General features: G+C 42.6%; 1 protein-coding gene across 2 annotated transcripts in view; it reads right to left on the reverse strand.

Moving 5' to 3' along the window:
- Window positions 1-9,928: 9,928 nt before the first annotated feature.
- The window catches only part of LOC147896539 (DUF1365 family protein), a 58,385-nt gene continuing 50,996 nt past the window's right edge, over window positions 9,929-17,317 (reverse strand). The window contains exons 5-7 of one of the 2 annotated variants that reach the window (XM_087381509.1): window positions 10,820-11,005; window positions 10,561-10,742; window positions 10,310-10,384 (exon numbers count right to left, since the gene is read on the reverse strand). In XM_087381509.1, the coding sequence (XP_087237635.1) occupies window positions 10,707-10,742; window positions 10,820-11,005 (222 nt within the window). In that variant the 3' untranslated portion in view covers window positions 10,310-10,384; window positions 10,561-10,706. Of the gene's footprint in view, window positions 10,385-10,560; window positions 10,743-10,819; window positions 11,006-17,317 lie in introns of both variants that reach the window. The other variant, XM_087381507.1, reaches the window with a different exon arrangement.

The raw sequence follows: 17,317 nt of genomic DNA on the forward strand, positions 1-17,317 counted from the left end.
CATGATAGTAAATATTAATCTGTTTGCAAGAAGGATATTTTGGGCTTAACCTGTTGCCACATAAGAACTTGGAATTCTAATATTGTTTTTAAGTAACTGTGTAAATGTCGGTGAAAAAATGTCAACAACATGTAATGTGTTTCTATGTATTGAAAAGAAAAATGTAAAGCGCTTGAATATGGAATAAAATATGGTTTGGTGATTTAAAGGTGCAAATCTATGGAATTGCCACGGGGGTTTTATTATGAAGGATTAGTGAGGAAAGTTTGCAGGCTTCAAAAGGCTTTATATTGAATGGTCAAACCTATACTTTTGTTGTTTGATTTTATCATCATTGGCAACCATAAAGAGAAGATCTAGTCTGCTCATGAAGGGTTTGACATAAGGGATTTGGGACTTTACTTCTTCCTTAGTATTGAGGCATGGGAAAGATCGGACATGATGTTCTGAAGAGTTTGAGGATCGAAAACTTTGTGGAGGTAGTCAAGCTGAGCAATAAGTGCTAAGTAGCTTGCTCTACTTGATCAATAATCCACTTGTCATTTGCTTTGCAACTGGATCGCTTTGCAACTTCTCATCCAAAGATAAGGTAGATGCAATGGAAAGCTATACATCAAGGGCATATTTGCTTATAGTATTACGTATTAAAGAGGCATGGGTATCGTGATTTTGATTGGGGTACAACAAGATCCACACATAGTATTACATATCGAAGAGGTATTAGCCTATCGGGTATTGTGATTGCATTGGGTTAGTGTAGGATACAACAACCATTTATAGTTTTTCAGTGTGGTTCACAGCTATGTCGTGGACTATGTACAATGGATTTGTTTAAATGAAGTCAGTCAGTTAGATGTCCCAAATCTCTTTGGCCTCCCTTGTTTGTGCCAATCCGAGATAATATAGTTGCGGCACTACAAGATCACCTTAGAACCTTGAATGCCCTTGGTGCCTAGGCTTCTCGTCCTTGGCCCTCCCACTTTGGCTTCTCGTCCTTGGCCCTTCCACTTTGGCTTCTCATCATCATCAATTGCTTGCCTCAATCATTGGAGGGCACATGTAAAAGGGGTCAATTCAAGAAGTGATACAATGAAACTGTTTCCTCACATCTCAATTCATACCTATGTCTAGATTCACTGGGCACATGTAAAAGGAGTCTAATCAAGAAGTGATACAGTGAAACTTTTTCCTCACATCTCAATTCATACCTATGTCTAGATTCACCAAAGGGAAGGTGTGGGAGAAGATACAATATTGCACAATACGATCTTGACTTTGAAAATAGCAATGAAGATTAGTTCACAAACAACGATTAAAAGGAGCCTTGTATTGATATGTTAGTTGATTGTGGTAATGCAAATGAAATCTATGGTAAAAATGCGAATATAGCAAATCTTGTTTGAAAATTTATGTGCATACACAGACAAAAGTTGTGAAGAGTTAAATTACCAAGCGTTCTTTTCTTATGAACTAAAAAAACAAGAAATGATCGACACTATTACTTATTTAAGAATAGCTCGATGGATCAAAATCGCTACTTTGTAAGAAATATTAAAATCTACTTGTCAGGTAATTAAAATATTACGTATTTTGTTGCAAGGTCTACATGGATCTGTATAAGAAATTGTCAATTGCATGTTGTTCTCCATGGATGTTTTTTAACCTGTCGAAGTACATTGATCTATGTTTGTTGTGTTTTTGTTGTTATACTTTGATATTGTATTTTTTTTTTTTTTTTTCTATCATTGGTTTCACTTTCCTCTCTTTATATCTATTTTTTGTGATTTATGGCCTCTTAAGTCTGTTCGATTTGTATATGATTTCTTTTTGTCTTTTCAAAATCACATCTTGCTGTGCTAGATGCTATACATTGTGCATTTTGTTGCATTGATTTTTGAATTTGCTTATCAATACTATTTGACCACTTCATTTGCTATCCTTTTGTTCATTGACTTTTTTTAAAGTTGCTTTACCTTGTTCTTGTATTGATGTAGTACGTCTCTTATGTTTTCATCATCATTGTTTTTTAATTGATTTCTTTATCCCTTTGTTCTATTATGGATTAAACTAAAGCTTAAGTTTGTGTCGGCCAGTTCTTTGGAGTTGCTATGTTATTTGTCAGAAAGTTGTTTTTGTAGCTAGATTTTAAAGTAACAAACATTGTTCCGTTTTTATTCTAGAAAAAGGAGCCTTGTTTTTTGTAAATGGGAATGGTCTTGTATTTTATTGACAATGAATTTTGTAATAGAGTCTTTTTTGTTTGTCTCTTGTTTTGAAGGATTGGTTCAAAGTGTCCTATATGTTTAGGCTGGTCATGAAATATGATATGTAATGGTTCAAAAAAAATTTCCATAATGCATGTACATTTTCTTGTGTATCATTGACCATAAATTAAAAGTTCTCTTTAAGAACAATGTGGCCTATTGAGGATAGAAATGAATTCTCCATAGTGAATCTTCTAGCCTACATGAACATTCCCAATTGCTTTTCTCAATTTGAATTACATTCTTCTCTATCTTCTACATTTTGATGCGATTAGTTGTACATAATCCCTAGCTTTTTTGACCCCTGTGAACATTTTCAATCACATTAAAGTCACTTTGTTTTATGCCAATATACACCTTTCATAACTTGAATCATTTATGTTTTATTTAAAAATCATTTGTTTCTTACATATACATTCCACATTTTTGCTTTTCTTTTTAGTAGGAGAAAACACCTATGATTTTATTAAACTAAGAATGTTACAATTAAATTGAAATTACTATTCAATGAAAGAAATCTTGTAAAACCATAAGGTAAAGACTGCTTGTACAAAAAAGAGTTGTTGAAGGCTTCTAGATAAATAGAAAACTCATATGTATTTCCCCTTTTCAATGATGTGATTGTGACTAGTCACTAGATTATTTGTAATTAATATAAATTCTCCTTTTACATTCAACTTGCTAATTTTTTGATAAAATTGTCTCTCCTTCTTGTTGGAAAATTCATTTATTTCCCAATATCGACTTGATCCAAGAATGTTTGAGTTTTAGTTCCACATATGAATCTTCACTTACTTAAATTATTACTGACATCAAATTGATTCTTCTCACTATAACATTCTTTTGACATCATGTACATGTATGTGTTATGGAATTCTTTTTGTACTGTCGTTTGACTTTTGCAAGTTGAGTTAACATAATAGTATGTTTGAGTAATTTGATCAAGGTTTAGTTTACAACGAACCTCTCAAAACAATCAAAATTTTGAAATTTTGATGATCTAACCATGTAAATGTGTGATAAAATACAATTTGAAAGAATTTCATTGGTTACAAATGGGTCCACAAAAACAGGCATAAAATTGATGGGAGTGTAGGAAAGTACAAGGAAGGATTGGTGGCAAAAGTATACGTTCAATAGGAGGGCATTGACTATGAGGAGATGTTTGCACTAGTCCAAGGATGAAAAGAAATAGCAAGGTATTGGTCAACATAATATATGAATAAATTCCAAATAAATAATGATGAAACTTTTGAACTCCATACACCATCTCGAGTGCTTCTCTCTTGGTAATATTGTGGTTGTACTCTAAGGGTATCATCATGTGACTTGCATAGTGAACTATATAGTCTATTTGGCTATCAAGTTGGGCTAGGATAAGTTATAGCAATGAATCAATCAGCTTTGTGGATATAGAACCTAAGTTATAGCAATGAATCAATCAGATAGTAGGTATAACTTATACCTACTATCTAATTGATTCATTGCAATGAATCAATCAGCTTTGTGGATATAGAACCTAAGTGCAATGAATCAATCAGATAGTAGGTATAACTTATACCTACTATCTGATTGAATCAATCAGATAAGTTATAGCGATGAATCAATCAGCTTTGTGGATATAGAACCTAAGTTATAGCAATGAATCAATCAAAAAGAAAAAGATGCTATAACTTAGTTATAGCAATGAATCAATCCACAAAGCTGATTGAAAGAATTCCTTAGTTATGCATCTTTTTCTTTCAAAGATAATTCCCTATATGCCTTGAAGTTTGCAATTTTGCAAATGAAAAATTCCGCATTTTTTACGATTTTGAGCTTACCTAGGTGTTTCACCCTTTCGCTAAGTTTATCTAACCCTTAGCCAAGCTCTAGTCACTTGGATACTTTGGTTGGCTCCAATTGGCCTTTTTGTTAGCCTATAGACTACAACATGTCCATAGATGATGTGATACCTCCTATAGAGATGAAACAGTCTCCAAGGTGATCTTATATTGCCTCACTAATTACCACATGTTCCTGTGTGGGACCCTTTTGCTAACATGCCATTGTATAACCGCCATGCATCATGTTGATGTGTCGTACCAACATCATGTTGAGGTGGTTTCCCCCCCCCCCCTTTTTTTCATGTGGAGCCCTTCCTCACAGAATTAGGGCTTCAAAGACTTTCTACTCTACCTGCCACTCTGAGCATCAAGTCCCCAATATATCAAACCTCACCCAGACCAAGTTCAATTCATTGACCCTAGTGATCAAGTAGTATGATTTAGTGGGCTGAAAACATTAAGTATGCACCTTTTCACATGTCAAAAGAAGAGTTTTCATTCTCCATGTTCATGATCTAATTCACAGCCCATCGTCACCTCATATCTTCGTAGCTCTCAGCTCCAATGAGCCTCTGCTCAATTGCACCCTTGTCAATCTTATTCTACTTGACATTTTCTTCTTCTCACTTGTTAGTCACCTGTACCCATTAGGTTCTCTTGAGCTTTTGAGATCTTGAGATCATGTAGAATCTGTCTATGTCACTGACCATCACATGAGGTCCTTTGAGCTTCATATATGAGCACCTGGCTTATTGCCTCCTCTCCTTTGGCTTTGCAATTACCCTCAGTTGTAGTCTTATTATGCTCTTCCGTTGAGCTCCTTTCTAGCTAACATAGCTTAGGAGCCACCAGCTTCCTGATTTGCTATAGATTTCACAATCTTCCAAGATCTACTTGAGCTTTCGTGTGCCTATTGAGCCATCATGACATGGTAAGCAATCTTGTCTTCAAGCTAAGCTTCATTATTCTGCTCTTTCTTTCTTGGGTCTTGTGTGGGTCACACATCACCTGACTTACACTGACCATCACAATCTTTATGCTCCTTCTATTATTTACTATTACCTCATCAACATGCCTTACTTGGACATGGCTTGACTCTTCCTTCTTTGGGCATGGCTTGAGCCTCCCTTTCACTTGAGTGGAGCTTGTTAGATATGGATTCAAATGGCACCATGAGTAGTGAAAAAGTGAGGTGAGAGGTGAGAGAATAGTAGGGTTTGAGGAAGGGCAACATGAGGCAAGAGTATGACATGGAGGAAGAAAATTATTAGCAAGTAGTCTATAGTAGGAGAGGAAGTGAAAGGAAATAGAGGGAGGAGGAGGAGAGGGCATGAGTAGCACAAGGCTATGTATACAATAGAATAGAGAAGGAAGTATGTATACAATAGAATAGAGAGGAAGTGAGAGGGGGCAATGAAATAGAGGGAGGAGGAGGAGAGGGCATGGGTAGCACAAGGTTGTGTGTACAACATAAATGAGAGGAAGTGAGAGGGGGCATGGATAGGAATATGATGTGAAGGGATGGATGAGAGTGGGCATGGATATGAATATGATGTGAAGGGAAAGAGAGAAGAGAGTAGTAGGCCTAGAGGGAAGAGGGAGCAACCCGTTGGTGGGAGGCAATGGGAAGAGGGAGGAATAATAGAGTTGATGGGGGAATGAAGGAGGAGTAGGCTGATGATAGGAAGGAAGAGTAGCTAGTGGGAGGATGAAAGAAGCTATTGCTCTATATGCAGGAGATATGGAGAGAAGAGAGGGAGGGAGGCCTGAATTCAAATTTGGAAGTAGAATGTTTGTAAATTTTGAAATTTAAAATTTAAGATTTGGGTGGCCCCACCGAAGGTGATGTGTAAAAGTGCCAAGTAGTGGGAGAAATTGTGCTTCTCATGACCCCACCAAGGGGTTTACATTAGTCTTCTGTCCTCCCTGAATCCATTCCTTATAAGGCGCTTTGAGACCCCAAATCTCCCTTATGTAGTGAATTTGAGCTTCAAGATAGGTTCTAGTGCATTATTGAACACAAAGTCATTACTTTTTACAAATCCCTTAAAAAGGGAAAAACACATTATATACTTTGTAAAATCTCATGCTAAGGGTTTATTGAGAAATTTTTACGTAGAAAAAAGACTGTTGAAATAGAGCTTGATCCTTGTTTACGTTTTTAAAGGGAATTTGCTAAAATAAAGTATTACTAAATAATAAAAAGATTGATTAAGGATAATAAAAGAAAATAATCATTATACCCTAGGTCCAATATATTTGGGGTTTTAAAATGAGGTTAGGTATCATGAAGTAACTAGTCACGAATAGGGGAGTTATCGCCTCCTAGAATAGGCCGGTGGATAACATTTCCACCCATGGACAAGAGGCATAAGAGAGGGTAAAATGTAATCAATATAACAATTGAATCATATACCTTCTTCTCTACACATTGCTACATTGATAGTTTTGACTATGCTGAGGTTGGTAATGCAATGCAATCTATCACAAATTAGCTAGAATGCCTTTGCCTACTTGAAGTATAATGTTCACATATGAAATTTTATTTTAAATCTCAAACGGGCAATTGTATTAGTTGCACCCTTGCATCACATGCACTCAAATAGTATCTTTTTAGGAAGAAGATCATTAGAAACTATTTGCCACCTTGAATATTCCTATGAATTCTTTGAGAATCCTTAATTATTTATGATTTTGTCCTATTCTCAATATTTCAACTGATATTTTGCAAACTTTTAATTAGCTCTTAGCCATCTTATCCTTTTTTTACAACAAAAATCCGTATGCATTCGTACATTTTGAAGCTTGGATATGCTATGAGTAGATGTGATGTACTTGTACGCACATGGTCAACATGATTTGGGAAATTTTGAGATGCGGTCCATAGTTGATGTATCTACCCATGCACTTGTTGTCACCAAACCGAGAGATCCTCTCGTGCCAACTTTGTCAGTTGTTGCAAGCGCCACATGCCCTTGCGAACTGGCGTATCGCAGGGAAATTGTCACTGTTTCTTCTCCGAGTTCAAGTGTGAATTGAAAAAAACGACCACACTTTGAACATTTCGATGCCTCTGCATGGCCGAACTTCACCAAAACTCTAGCAAGGCAGAGCATGTTAACGTTGAAAAGACAGAATCCCGCCTATCATTCCCAAACACACCTATATTGAACAAAGCAAAAATGAGAGGTCACCCTCCCTGCTAAGTCGCACACCTCATACATTGATCACTGCGAAGACAGTTTACACAATAAACCATATCGAGGCGATGATGGCTTAAAGACCCATACGTGAACGATTAACTATATGCCCATTGACGTTCACTTGCAATTTAAAGTCTTTACACAGTATAAGCCGGAACACGGGTAAACATCAATTTGTCTGGACGTCTTTTCTAAACCTAGCTTCCTTATCCATTGCTGGGCAAGTCCATACAAAGGGCAACGTTGTCGACTTTCAGTGCAACATGTCGGGTGTCTCTGGCTCCATCAAATGTACAAATAGGAAAATCTAGCAAGACAACGGATGCAAGAAAATATCTTCTCGGCAATCTCTCATACCAAATAGAAACTAGAATTGTTGTGAGCCACTCGGTTTCCAAAAAGAAAACACTGCTACTACTGTGGAAGGAGGACGTTGTAATTGGATACTGGTTGAAGGAATTCACGAAATGGCGAGAAAAGCAAAGCCGCTGAGAGAGGTGTGATGCAAGCTCCTGAAGGAATACACACAACTGACGGTTTAAGCAACAAGGGTATCATGAAGATTTATCTTATGCTCGAATTGTGGGTGTCACCAAAAGCTGCAACAATTGAGCATTGGGCTCTCGTCGTGAAGATTCAGATTATGATTACACACAGTTGCTTCACGAGATTGAGTCCCGGCATATAAAATAGCGCTATTTCCTGAATTGTTGCTGTATAGGCACCTTCTGGTTTGTCGCCAAGCATTCTTACGCAAGAAGCAGATTACTGCATTGTCAGCATTGCATGCATCGAAGAGCAGCGTTCCAAGAAGAAACTCTCGATTTCACAAGAGTTGCATAGAGCAATGTTTCGAATTGGTATGACCGCACGTTCGACCATGACTTGTCACTTGGTCTCGTAAGGTCGAATAGTGTGATAAAGTAAGGCTCCCAAGCAAGAAAATGGCGATATGAAAGCATGCATGTGCAGGAAGGATGTCCATAGAGAAGACGCATGCACGAAATTGGCGGTGACTAGTACCAAACCAATGGCGAACTACAACATGTACTAGTAGAGTGGTGATTGTTGGCAGCAAACAATTGGGTGAAGGGAAACCGAAGTTTGGGGAATGATCAAGGTCCATGGGTTGCAAGGATAGCAAAAAAAAGTTGGTTAGGGATAGTTTGGAGATCTGGAGAAGACTTGATGCAGTTTGGAAGGTGACACCCTAATTTAAGCACAACTTAACGCTCTGAAAGTGTTGATTGGCAAGCTCCCGGTGAAGACTAAAGTTGCTAGATGGAGTCAGAGAGTCTCTCCATTTTGTGTGTTTTGGAAATCAAAGGAGGAGAATCATGTTCACACCCTGCGGGAGTGCCCTACTGTGATGCCAGTGTGGAAGAGGATAGTGTGCTGGTTCAACAAGATGCAGATAGGCTTTCCCCTAAGGTGGGAGACGGCTTTATTAGGAGATAGAGGTGGTCTGAATGATGAGTTGTGGAAAAGGTGGCAAGTGGTGAGAGCTGCAGCTATAATGTGCATCTGGAAGGCTCGAAACAAAAAGGCTTTTTTTAAGCCATACGACTCTGGTGTGTGGTATAAGGAACTAGAAAACTCTATTAGGACGGTCTTTAAGAGTATGCATAATTGATCTTTAAGATCAATCAGCTTGATAATAGCACTAAGCACTGTAATTGCCTTTTACTTTTACAAGGCTGTATCTTTTTCTTTTTTATTCTTATATATATAATAATGTCTTCCTCCTCCCCCAAAAAAAAGAAGCTTTGAATAGCCCTACAAAAGCATAGAATGCAAACGATTAGATTTTAGAAAATTATACACTTACTTTTTTTGCGAGTAGTAAATTATACGCTTATAATTATTATACACGTGGCTCAATATTAGCTCACATAGCTCCAACTTGGTGTAGGCCTATCAAAGAGAAACAATACATCTCACTTAGTAGTGTCAAAGGTTTCTTTGTTACGTCACTAGTTTCTCATCTCACTACCAATCGATAGCTCCTATAGCAAACAATGTGTCAAAGAAAAATAAGAAATTTCACTTGAAGTCAAGTCACTCATTTCGTTGTTGAGCCTTTGGGACTAAGTATTTGGCTAATCACATCACATTCATGCTCTTATCAAGCTAGCTAAACTTGAAATCCTCGTATCCTCAAAATAGAATTTACTTGGTGGGTTTAGTGTCTCCATACTTCTATCGTTCCTACCACATTTATTCTGTACTATTCATCCTTTTATTTGTCTAAAGCTTTGATTGATTATCACAATCTAGAGTCATTGGATTAAAGATTTGCTATATTTAGAGATTGGATTGTTACTACTTTTTAAAAAGGTAGTATAACTCTTACATAGTAACGACAGCACACTCTCAATTTGGAATCCTTTCAAAATGTATATATTGAAGCAAGAAATGAAGGACAAAAACGCAAGATGACGCGAGGTGAACTCCAGTGAATTTCAGCAGGATTAAAAAATGAAGCACACGAACATTACATTACAATCTGCACCATACAACAAAGCAAAGGCAGAAATGAAAAGCATAGGGTAAGAAATCGTGAATTTTGACAAACACGAATGTGAAGGTAGGCCAGGATAGCCTTTCCATATCTGTTCAGTCCACCCTCCAAGAATAAAAAATAACATCAAGAATCCATTGCAGATAGCCTATGGAGAGGCACGTACGTTACAAACAACCACTCAATAGTGCCACAATCCAGAAGGAGTTCAATGGAAGAAAACAAATCCTTCTACATATAGGCCTGTAGACTCTTTGCAGAATTGACTAAGAGGACCAAATTTATTGACGCATCGCATTCTAAAAAACTTCTGTATACTCAATATTATGTCCAGGGCCAATTTGCTTCACGCCATGTATATAGCTGTCTGTCCTGTAACTTACTATCTGTAGACACATTTGACATATGAGGGCATTGAAAGTTTGCACTAGTCTCCTCAGCTCCTCTTCCTTCCTGCCAATTCTGTGGCAGTCCTCGATTTCGTTGAATAGCACGGTCCCGATACGCATCACCATCAATATACTTTGGATGCTGATAAAACTTTACACCCTTGCACCAGAGCAAAAATGCCTGACACAAAAGATGCATAACGGCAAACATCAGACGCTGCAGTATAACCTAAACTTATATGCACTAAATGGGACAACCTGCTTAAACTTAATAATCCAAGGGATCTAAAGACGACAAGCATTTGCTAATAATCAGTCATCTACATAATTGACAGCTTCCCTTGTTTCAATCCATACCCATATCATGACACTGAATCAGCTCATTTCTCATGACCTCTCATTGAGACATCTGGCACTACGTCACTGATGTGTGTGACACAATTCGTATGATGCCATGGATAATGCTTTATGAAGTATTTGCCCTTTTCAAGTCTCTAGCCAGGTCACCATGGTCTTCTTGTCCTGCTCATCTGTCCAGACTAAAGAAAGAGCAGAACCATCACAATCTTACGACAACGTTCATGACCAAGTATCATTTAAAGCACAGGAGGACAACCTGAAGATTTACTTCCTCTCCCATATAGCAGCTTGGAAGAGGTGGTTTCTGGAAAACCAGCTGACTGAGGCTGTTTGAACAGGTTTCCCGCGATAGAACTCCTCTCCGAGGCTGGCTATGGAACAGCTGATACAGTCTATTGCAAATTTCTGAATGCCTTTGGAGCTCTTTTATTGAAGGAACATTCTGCAAACAGTGCATTTTGGGGCAAATTTGATTTTGCATTGGTACTGCTCAAACAGTCCACTTTTTCAGATCAAAATTGATACAGTTAGGCTGCATTTGCCTACCCAAGTTTTGGCTTGTGGCATAGTTTTCATTTGTTGGTGCAGTATAATTCACAGCATATGAATTTTTGAGACTGTTTGTGCATTCATCTCTAAAGAAGGCTCAAAATTAGAATCGAAATGCAGGAGATGTTTTCCGAAGATTTGGCCTAGGAGAATAAATTGGATGGCGCCAATTATTCCCCGTGGAGCTTTATTGTAAAGAATCTCTTGGTTGCAAAGAGTCTATGGGGTTTTGTTACATGTGAAGATGTCCGTCCAGCACATGCAATCATAGCTCATGAGATACCTCGACAAGGAGTCCCTCTGACAGACAGCAAGCTTAGGTGAGGCCAGCTGCACTAGTTGCACCTCCTACCCATACTCAGCATCAGAAGAAATTGGATGCAAGAGATGCCCAGTCTTTGTCACTCACTAGCTTGTCTGTTAAGAGGTTCATCATACCTCATCTCCGTTTCTCTAGGACTTCCAAGCAAGCTTGGGAAACTTTGGAGGATATGTATCGAAAAAGGAATGAGACCAAGGCCTCTTAAGATAGCTTGACAATGCCAAGATGTTAAATGGTTACACTTATATCTACAACTTTGAATACTTTACCAGAGACTTATTTGCCTTTTCATACTTCTCTGAACTTATTTTCCTTTTCATACTTCTCTGAACTTGTCCACTGTTCAATTTACTTTTCAGGAAGTTATGGGGCTGTTGCTATTGCAAGAAGAACAGACTAGGGAAAATGTTGATGTGCATGATGGTGATCAGGCTTTGTTGGATAAAGGCCAAAGTAAGGCTCATTTTGGTAGTGCAGCTGCGAACAGAGGAACAGCAAGAACAGGCCGCCAAACAGCTCCAAATGAGGGTACAAGCGCTCAGGGAGGCTGCCAATGGCTGGGAGGAAGGACCCTAGCCTGCTCTGAGTCCGAAAGAGAAGAAGAGGCTGCCAGGTATCCTGCTGAACTCTGACTCTCGCCACGGGTCTCTGCCACTCATCATGAAAATGAACTGCTCCCTGTGCTCCGCTCTGCTGTTGGCATCTCAGAGAAGGAGGCACTGCCCTGCTTGTCTTCCCCAAACTCTAGATTGTTGAAGTCCCCTCCAACAATCTAGAAGTCTACATCTAGAAGACACTCTGACAGCCTTCTCCAAAAGGCCGGACGGTGCTGTTTGCACACTGGGGCATACACGTTTAAGATCCCAATCCTGGACTCTCCCGTCCTAACTCCCATCCAAACTGTCCAAGCTCGCCCTAATCATAGACCTCTGGAGCCACTGTCTGTGAGACCGAGATGCAAACCCCTCCACTCCATCCTACTGCAGGGGACCACACCTCCGGACCTCTCCTTGGGAGAAGGTGGTGACGCCGTCTGATGTCTGATGCTGAGAACATATGCTCCTAAATCAAAAGGATATCCACTGTCCGCCCTACCACTGCCCTCTGCAACTCCTGCCGGAGTATCCAGTACTGCGGTTGACTATGAGCACAGTCGTGAAGCCTGTGCGCGTTCCAACTCACTATGGTCCAGCTCATGAGGACAGGGATGCAGAAAACGAGGCTCTCCTGTGAGTGAGTGCCTGTTCCAAAAAAACTGCCTTATGTGACTTTGCCGGGGGTTTGGAGGGCGAGTAGTCTGTGTCTGTATGTCGACGTACTAGGGTGAACACCGGCTCAATGCCAATCTTCCGTGCCCACTTCATCATGAAGGAGACATCCACCCCGAACAACTCTGCACACTTCTGAAGGGGCTAGTAGTATGCCTGATCAACCTTTGCCTCAAGCGGCAATCTGATAACTCCTACTACCATCGGCTTCTCTCGCGTGAAGCACAGCTGAAAGTTCACCTCCGTACCGTGGGCGTGCCAAAGGTCAAATCCCTGTGGCTCCATCCACTCGTCCATCATGCGTGAAATCTGATCTCCCAAAATAGCATCAAACACCATTGGGGACCACTTCTCCAACCCTATGGAGGCGAACTGGAATCTCCAAACGAGGTGTCTGGGAGCCCACTACGCTGATCGAACCCCCTTTCCGGGGCTGCAAGACCACAAGCGTTACCTCCAGCGGTAGAGGGTAAGAGTCCAGAATCTCTAGATAATTCCAGGGTCCCAATCGCCAGAAGCGCGGTAAGGGACGCCCAGGCTGGAGATTGGGAGCTGTTGATCGGGAGGACGAGCCCCTTCCCTCTGGCTCCCTCCTCGAATGGACCGGATGCTGCGGTGAGGAAGCAGAAGGGGACGTCGTCTTACCCTTGCCTGTTGGCAGGGGTATCGAGGCAGGGGAGGGGAGGAAGGCTGAAGAACCTGCTAAGTGTGGAAAGGGGAACGGAGGGGGAGAAGGAGGGAGGAGGAAGGGAGGCGGAGGGAGGGGAGCGGGTGGTGAGGGTGATCATAGCAGGAAGGGCGAGGGGGGGGGAGGCGGCGGGGGGGGGAGTAAAGGCGACCATGAGCCTCCCTATTGATCATGCTCGCCGGTGCTCTGGATCCGCTCCTCCTCAGCCACTGCCGAGCTAACATCCGCAGCTTCCGCCATCGCAGCGTCAGGAGCTCCTGGGGCTTGCTATTGATGCAAGGGTAAATGCGGACGTTGAACCTCCAATACGGGAGGACCATCTGGTTGGGCAATGGCCCCTTCGGCCGCGGGGGGGGGGGGGGGGTCTCCACGTAAGGGCTCCTGCTGTTGCAACTTCTCAAGTCCTCTCGGAAAACCCTCTCTCTCTCTCTCTCTCTGTGCGTCTAGCCCTCTGCCTATGGCGCTTATCGGCTTGTTTGCTTGGTTTTCTTTTCTTTTTAACCTGGTCCAGTCCCCTTCTGAGGGGGTCACCCAAGGGGTTTGAGACTCTTACTATTCCTGTCTGGGAGGGTGCTGGGTTCTGGCTTGCTGAATCTACCTACTCTGCGGGGATGGGGGGGGAGGCGCTCAGCCTTGGCCACGAGGGCAATCTCTAGCTAGGTGACCCATTTGTCTGCAATGAAGACACTGGCTTGGTAACCCAGAAATCTCCACTCGTTGGCGAAGTGTACCCCCTTCAAGGATCTCTAGGAGAATTAACTCTAGGAGGGACTCCGGGCTCTCAACCACCAACTTGATCTTGGGGACCCCGTCATCTGCTACCACTGATGCGGCCGAGTCTGGAGGAGACTCGAGCACGGTGCCAAATGCCCGATCAATGGAGGGGAGGATGGCTCGATACTTCTTTGGGAACCCTGGGAAGCGAAGCGTAGCCGAAAAACGGGAAACATGGTGTGTCGTGTCAATGTCCTCCACTGTAAAGCCGTGGTACCAAGAAAAGAGGTACACCAAATGCGGGCCAAGGAGGATAAGGCTCTGCTCCACAAGAGTCAAGGCAGTATTGGGAGAGCTCAACTAGATGAGGAAGATGCCTCTTCCATAGATGGTGACCTCCTGAATGTGGTCACCCTCCAGTGCCAAGCTCGCCTGAATCCACTCTCGCACCTGTCACCTTGTGGGTGTGAGGCCCACAATTCTGCCCACAATCGCCTTGTCCTGAAGGGACTGAACTGCTTGCTGTACTTGGACGTTTGTCGGCTGGAGAAAGGACTTTAACGGCTATGATATTCGAGGGTGCTGCCATAGAGCCCCTCCAGCCAAATCAAAGGTCACCACCAAGATCTTCCTCCTAAACAAACACAAATGCTCATGATGCGAGTGAAGGAGAGGAAGGAAAAGAAGAGGCGGAAAGGAGGAGGGGGGGGGGGGGGGGGGGCGAGGGGGGATGGAAAAGGCAGGGGGGAGGAGGTAAAGAAGAGAGGCAAGGGGCAGCGTGAAGAGGCGAGGCAGAGAAAAAACAACAACGGCGGTCCGGGAAAGGGGCGCAAAGAGAGCGGGAGGGAGGAAGCAGGAGGCAGGGGAGGAAACGTCGAGGGAGGCAGGGAGGAGGGGCCGAGATGGAGATGGAGGCGGAGAGTGGGGGGTGAAGGCGGGAAGGAGGCGGAAAGGGAGGAGGAGGTGGAGTCAAGGAGGGAAGGCAGAGAGAAGGCGGAGGCGAGGGCGAGGGATGGCGGAGACGATGGTAGAGAGGAGGTGGAGAGGATGGCAGGGAGGACTGCAGAAGGGCAGAGAGAGAGGAGAGAGGCTGAGGCGAGGGATGGCGGAGAGGAGAAAAAGAGGAGCAGGGCAGAGGCGGGGGCGGAAGGGCAGCAGCGAGTTAAGGGTGGAGAAGAGGCAGAGGTAGGACGGGTAGCGGGAGAAGGCGGGCAGCAAGAGCAGCCAGGGAGCGGGAGCAGCAGCCTCGCAATTCTACCCGAGTTGAGGGGATTTTTCATGGACTTTATTACAGATCTGCCTAGAACCCGCAAGGGTAATGACTCCATTTGGGTCATAGTTGACCGTCTGACAAAGATGGCTAGATTTTTAGCTACTAGATCAATCATATCAGCTATTCAGTTAGCTCAGGAGTTTGTAGATCAATTGTTTAAGCTATATGGTTTGCCTTCAGACATAGTTAGCGACCGGGACTCTAGGTTTACAAGTAACTTTTGGACAATTGTTTTTAAGAAGTTAGAAACTACTGTAAGTATGAGTTCCTCAAATCATGCACAATCCGATGGCAGCACAAAGAAGGTAAACCAATTGGTTGAAGATATGCTTCGGGTATATGTTTCTAAGAAACAGTCTTCATGGGAAGGTTATCTCCCCATGATCAAATTTGCTTACAACAGTGCAAAGCATTCAAGTACATGTTACAGTCCTTTTATGCTTATGTACGGGTTTCAACCTAAGTAACCAGGTATGGTTGGGTTCAAGGGAATAAACAATGATGCTGCAAGGACATTCTTGCAAGACATGCAAGAAATGTTGCAGTTTGCCAAAGAGTCTATTAGAAGTGCCCGGTTTGGTTCTGAAATTATCCCCCAGGTACTGCGGTCCGTTCAAGATTATTAAAAGAATTGGACCAGTTGCATATAAACTAGAATTGCCTCCTGATGTTAACAGTTTTTCATGTCAGTCGACTAAAAGAGTTACTGGGTGCTCATGATCAGCTTGTTTCTCCTCAAGAAATAATAGAAGTTCCAGATGTGACTTTTATTCCACATGAACCTGAGAGTATTCTTGAATTTCGTGAACCTTAGATCAAGGAATCAAACTATCACGGAATACAAGATCAAGTGGAAGGATCGTGTTGAAGAGGATGCAACATGGGAGACATTACCTAACCTCCAGAGGACATTCCCGGGTTTTCTTGCGAATTCAGGAGTGAGTTCTTAATAGAGGGGAAGTATGCCATGTGCACGGATTGGTATCTGACGTGTACTGAGTTACACAAGCTAGCCTGGGGAGGCTTAGGGCTAGGCACGCTTGATTCTCGGGTTGACTAGCAAGGGTACAAACCAGATTCGGGTCTTCGCTATTTTTGGCGCATTGGGACCAAGCCTATAAAAGGGCCAAGGGGTTCAATTTTCAGGGAGCCGATGGGAGCAAGTCTAGTTCCCTAGTGCTAGGTCTGATCCTGGATTCAATCACGGATGCGCACCTGCATTTTAGCGTAGCCCAAGGCCTAGCAGCACATCCAAGGCCTCTAGGCGCCACCTGGTGGTATGGGACACCAGGCTGGTCACAATCTAGTTGGGAGTTTGTGCCAGTCGCTCAGCTCATGGCTAGGAGGGGACATCTCCTGATTCGAGATCATATCCCGTAGGTGTCATGGTTGGGTGATGAGCAGCCTGCTCAAATTCCTCATGTTTGGTGTGTTCTTGTGTTTGCTTGCAGGTCAGAGGTTTCAGGAGTGCTGGGTTGTGTCAGTTTGGGCCATAAAAGTGCCCTCCAAACTGCCTAGGGAGGGGCAAAAGGTGGCCTAAAAAGGCAGCCTTCCCCCCAGCCCATTTCCTTTGTTTATGGAGCTGCCTCAGGGCCCTTTTGCGGCTCCTTCCTTGGCTGCTCCTATCCCCCATAACTTGGTCCAGCCCTTGGGGGCCCTTCTGGGCTCCTACCCTAGGCTGAGACCTAGACCTAGCTAAAACCTAAGATGGAAACACTAACCTACTGCTCCCCAGTGGGTACTAATGAGCAAGGACTTGACTTCTAACTTGATCTAAGGCTAAGAGATTGACCTACGTAGCTCGTGCCTGACTGTCCTTGGACAAGGGCTCACAATGGGGTGACGGCGTATGACAAAATATAACTGCACTTTGTCGATGAAGCCAGTTGTCACCTTGCACCCAAGTGCAACAGTGCATGTGACATTAACACTACCTTTTG

Source organism: Dipteris shenzhenensis, chromosome 11, assembly GCF_047967505.1.
Source record: "Dipteris shenzhenensis isolate YYH24624 ecotype China chromosome 11, Dip_SZ_1.0, whole genome shotgun sequence".
Classification (NCBI taxonomy): domain Eukaryota; kingdom Viridiplantae; phylum Streptophyta; class Polypodiopsida; order Gleicheniales; family Dipteridaceae; genus Dipteris; species Dipteris shenzhenensis.